Here is a 4,124-nt window from a genome sequence, read left to right on the forward strand (position 1 = left end):
ATGCCCTGGAACTGAAAATCACAATCCCCTTAAAAGACCACTAGCCAAGTCTTTCCTGGATTCCAAACTTTCCTCACCACGTTCGGGGTGGAGCGAGATTTAAAAAAAAAAATAAATAAATAAATAAATCACACTGGGGAAAGGATAAGGAGGATTTTTCTCTCTAAGCCTGAGAACTTAAACGGAGAGCCCAGGGTCTCCATCCTGCACCAGTGGCCGAAAGGTGCAGGATGGCGGGTAGAGAACAATCCTCTAAGGGGTAGGGAAGGGGCGTCTCCCAACCCGGCCTGTGTGGATCTCTCGCCTAGACGCGCAGCGCCCCCGAAGCTGGCCTGCTCTGTGCGCAAAAGGCAACGCCAGCTTCTTGGAAGCCTCTGGCGCTGAGTAGTTGTCAGCAGTGATGCTTCTAATCCGCAACTCAGAATTGTGCTTGGTTCCGGTATTTTTTTAGAGGTTTTTTAAGACTGTAAACTCAGCCACGCGCCGCGGCTTTGGCACGGGTTTCGCCGCATTCCAGACCTGCGGGCGTGCGGTGCGCGCGTCGGGCACTTGCCTCCGGGTAGGAAGCGCTCCGGGTCGCAGCTGGCAACAGTGCGCCCAAGTCAGTCTGGGAAAGGTCCTTCAATTTGCATTTTCTTGAGAGCCAAGGGCAGTGCTCTTCGCCTCCCCTGTTTCTCTGAGGCTAATGCTCAAGATGCGCGCTGGGCAGGTGCAGGGAGCCGCGAATCCCGCCCTTCAGCGACGCCTAAAATATCTGTCTGAACCTCCATTTGACGTCCGCCTCCCTCAGACTCTGCAGCGGGCCCCTCACCGAATTACTGAGGGCTGTTACCTTGAACCCTGTCAGCCTTGCGCCCTTGGCACCGCGGAGGGGATGGGTTGCAGATGAGCAGAAGATAACAAATAAATCCCTCTCTTTGGGTCTTTATCAGAAAACGTTTATTACCGGGGGAGATCCTTCAGAAGACTCATTCGCTCTTTGCCTCCCCCCGCCCAGTTTTTTTTGGGGTACAATATTTACACAATATGTGTACAATATATACAGCATTTCTCCTAAGCAGCGCCCAAAGCGCAGAGAAATCTGGCGGGCGAGTGGGCGTCAGAGCACCGGGGGGTGCTGGGGGGTGTGCAGGTTAAGGGCGTTGGGGTGCGCGTGGCCGATCAGGTTGAGGTAATGCCGGTCCAGGCCCTGCACCGGCGTCAGGAAGGGGCTGTGCTGCTGCGCTGGGCTCGCGAGCGGCACTGACGCGCTGGGCAGGTAGGGCAGCGCGGGGCTGCGGGCCGCGCCAGGCGGCCAGGGGAAAGGCCCGGCACCAGAGCCTTGCGGGAACACAGCGGCCTCGCCCGGGCTGTGGCCAGCGAACTCGGGCCCCGCAGGGTGTAGCTGGTAGGAAAAATCCGGCTCCGGGAGCGAACCCAGCGGCGGAAAGGCGGGCTCCGCGCCCAGGCGGGCCTTGGACTGCAGGAAGGCAAGGATGCGCGCGTACTTGGTGTCCTTGGTCTCCATCCGCTCCACCGTGGTGAGGTAATGCACCAGGTTCTTCATGCACTCGTGGTAGCCATAGTGGAAGTAGTTGGCAAACTCCGCTAGAAGTTCTGCTGGAGGAACGAGAAAGCCCGTAGGACGGACACACCCTGAGTGCCCCTTTGCCACGGGAGCCCAGAGCGGGTGCAGGGCACCTCCCACCACGTATTCTGGCCAAAGTTCCCATTTGAGGCCCGCCCTCTCCTCTGCGCAGTCTTAGAGACTGGCAAGGAACGCGCAAACGCCCCCTTTCCCTGAGCGCCTGACCCCCCCCCCCCCCCCCCCCCGGGAGGAGGCGATGGAACCAGCCTCTCTGGAAACCAGTTCTCCCTCTCCGCCTTGCTGGCGGGGGCCGGGAGAGGCGCCTTCGCAAGACCCCTGCCCTCCCGGAGAGCGGAGCTCCAGTAGAGCTCTCGGGAACGCTCAGTCACTCCCCTCCCAGCCCCAGGGTCTCTGGGTGGCGCAGGCGCCTGACCCAGGCGTCCCATTCCCTAACCCGTGCCCACCTTTTTCCCTTCCCCGGGGAAAATCAGCGGAGTGCAGTGCTCTCAGGTACTGAACGGTCATCTCGAGGATCTCCGCCTTCTCCAGCTTCCCGGAACTCTGCAAAAGGAGGAAGAGGGCCCCTCGCAGCGGCCCGGCGCTTGCTGAGCGGGCACTGTGGCTCTGGAGAGGACCAGCGAGCGGGCGCCGCTGCGGATCTGCGCCAGAGCCTCCTGAGGCTCGCCTGCGCTCAGGCTCCCTGAGAGGGGCCCGCAAGTGAGGCCCTCTGTGTCTGCAGGCTCGGGCGTCTCCGCAGAGTGGCCGCAGAGGCCTCCCAAAGCCTGGCACCCGGCTCCGGGCCGCCAACGTTACCTGCTTCGCCAGGGCCATGGGCACCGTCTTGCCCAGCTCGTTCAAGCAGCGGTTGATTCTGTCCCTCCTCCGCTTTTCTATCACTTTGTGCGAAACGGGGGTTCTCTGCGAACAGAGGGTTGTACGTTTAGGATGCCTTTGCCCGGGAAGTCGTCAAGGGCGCGGCTATAGCAGCTGCGTGCTAACCGCCTCTCCAGCCGCGCACACTGCTCAGATTCGCCCTAGGAAGGGACTCCTGGCCCGCCACGCTCGGGCCAGTTGAGCTCTGCCCTCCTACACCCGCGCTGGCGCGCTCCCCTTCCAGCCACCCTACCCAGGCCTTTGGGGAGGTGGCCACCAGCCTCTGGGCACGGACGTCTTCCTGGTTCAGCACCCTCCTCTCTGTATCCCACCCCCTTCCCAAACCACTCGAGATTCCTCCACACTCAAAGTCCCGTGTAGGCACTTCCCTGCCATCGGTCCACACAAGTGGCGGGTCGGTGAGTCAGACGCCTCCACCACCAGGGCGCAAGTGCCATTTGGGCTCAGCCGACTCACTTTGCGTTCCTTGAGCTTGTCTGACATCCTGGTCAGTACGCGCCCTCGGGAGAGGCGGTGGTGCGGGGCACCGGTCCACTTTTCCGCCTCGTGTGCCTCCTCGAGTGTCCCAGGTAGACTGCAGCCTCCCAGCTCCGAGGGTTGCCTTATAAAGCGGCCATCTAGGGCTCCAAGTGCATTCACGGGTTGAATTATTCCTTAGGATTAGGGGAGCTGCGTTTGGAGGATGTATGCATTCAAGATCAGTTTTAAAGAAGTTAAGAAAAAAAAATTTAGCAGCCGAGGGGGGCGAGCTGGGGGCAGATCAGCTTTGTTAATCCACGTGGCCCTTCAAAGGACACGTGATCGGCCCGGGAATAACATTTGCATGGCAACAGCCCGGGCGGGAAAAGGAGGCTGTAAACTGGGGCCGGCGGGCGAGCGAGCGCCTGTAGCAGTGGCGGGCGCGGAGCGCAGGGGCGCAGTGGCCGCTGGCACCGGGGGGCGAGGACCCTCACAAAACAGTGTCGCCTCTTTTAGTCCCACCGCTGAGTCTCACACGATCGCCTGTTTACAAATCCCAGCAAGCCCGCCGTCCCAGCGCCGAGTGCGTTTTAAAGCCTGTCCAGAGTCATTAAAGTAATTAAGTAAGCCTTTAATAGGCTGTTCCGCCGGGTTCAAGGGAGAGCTCTTGGAGACGGAGGCGCCCCGTTTGTTCCCAGGCTTTTCTCACACGACTTGGTGACACGTCCTTCTCCCCCCTTTTTGTTTACACCGCTTTATTTGTCCGGACATCCCGGCAGGTGTGGGGCTGCGGCTGGCACACGAGGCTCCCGCCTCGCCTCGCCTCGCCCCTCCCGCCGCTGTTTGGCACGCGACGCTCCCCCCTACCCCCTGACCACGTCGCTGGCTTTCTTTTCTTCCCCCCCCCTCCGGCTCCCTCTTCGCGGGGGGAAGAGGCTCAATTTGTAGCCTATTATCCTATACGAAAATGTCCATTGAAAAGTATGAATAGTTTCATTGGGTTAAATTTTAATAATGCCAGAGGGTGGGGGAGGAGAGACTGGCGGGCGTGCGTGTGTGTTTGTGTGTGAAGGGGCGGGTGGGAGGATTGGGGGGCAACACGGAGAAGAGTGGGCCGAGAAGAAAAGGGGGAATGCAGCTGGCCCAGGCGAGCATTATGCGACGTCACCTGCGAGAGGGGGCGCCTACAGACCCCTATTCATTT

At 60.4% G+C, this 4,124-nt stretch overlaps 1 protein-coding gene across 3 annotated transcripts; it reads right to left on the reverse strand.

The window, feature by feature from the left end:
- Positions 1–1,067: 1,067 nt before the first annotated feature.
- HELT (helt bHLH transcription factor) lies at positions 1,068–3,026 on the reverse strand. 3 transcript variants are annotated; one of them, XM_023220923.1, is made up of 4 exons: positions 2,918–3,026; positions 2,381–2,485; positions 2,032–2,128; positions 1,068–1,596 (listed from the first exon to the last, which is right to left on the reverse strand). In XM_023220923.1, exons 1-4 carry the CDS (start codon positions 2,942–2,944, stop codon positions 1,100–1,102), a joined length of 726 nt encoding a protein of 241 aa, XP_023076691.1. In that variant the 5' UTR covers positions 2,945–3,026; the 3' UTR covers positions 1,068–1,099. The 3 variants fall into 3 exon arrangements, with proteins under 3 accessions (XP_023076691.1, XP_023076690.1, XP_023076689.1); XM_023220922.1 differs by having other exon boundaries at positions 1,068–1,599; XM_023220921.1 differs by having other exon boundaries at positions 1,070–1,596; positions 2,032–2,485.
- Between the last annotated feature and the right edge of the window lie 1,098 nt (positions 3,027–4,124).

This window comes from Piliocolobus tephrosceles, chromosome 3 (genome assembly GCF_002776525.5).
Source record: "Piliocolobus tephrosceles isolate RC106 chromosome 3, ASM277652v3, whole genome shotgun sequence".
NCBI lineage: Eukaryota > Metazoa > Chordata > Mammalia > Primates > Cercopithecidae > Piliocolobus > Piliocolobus tephrosceles.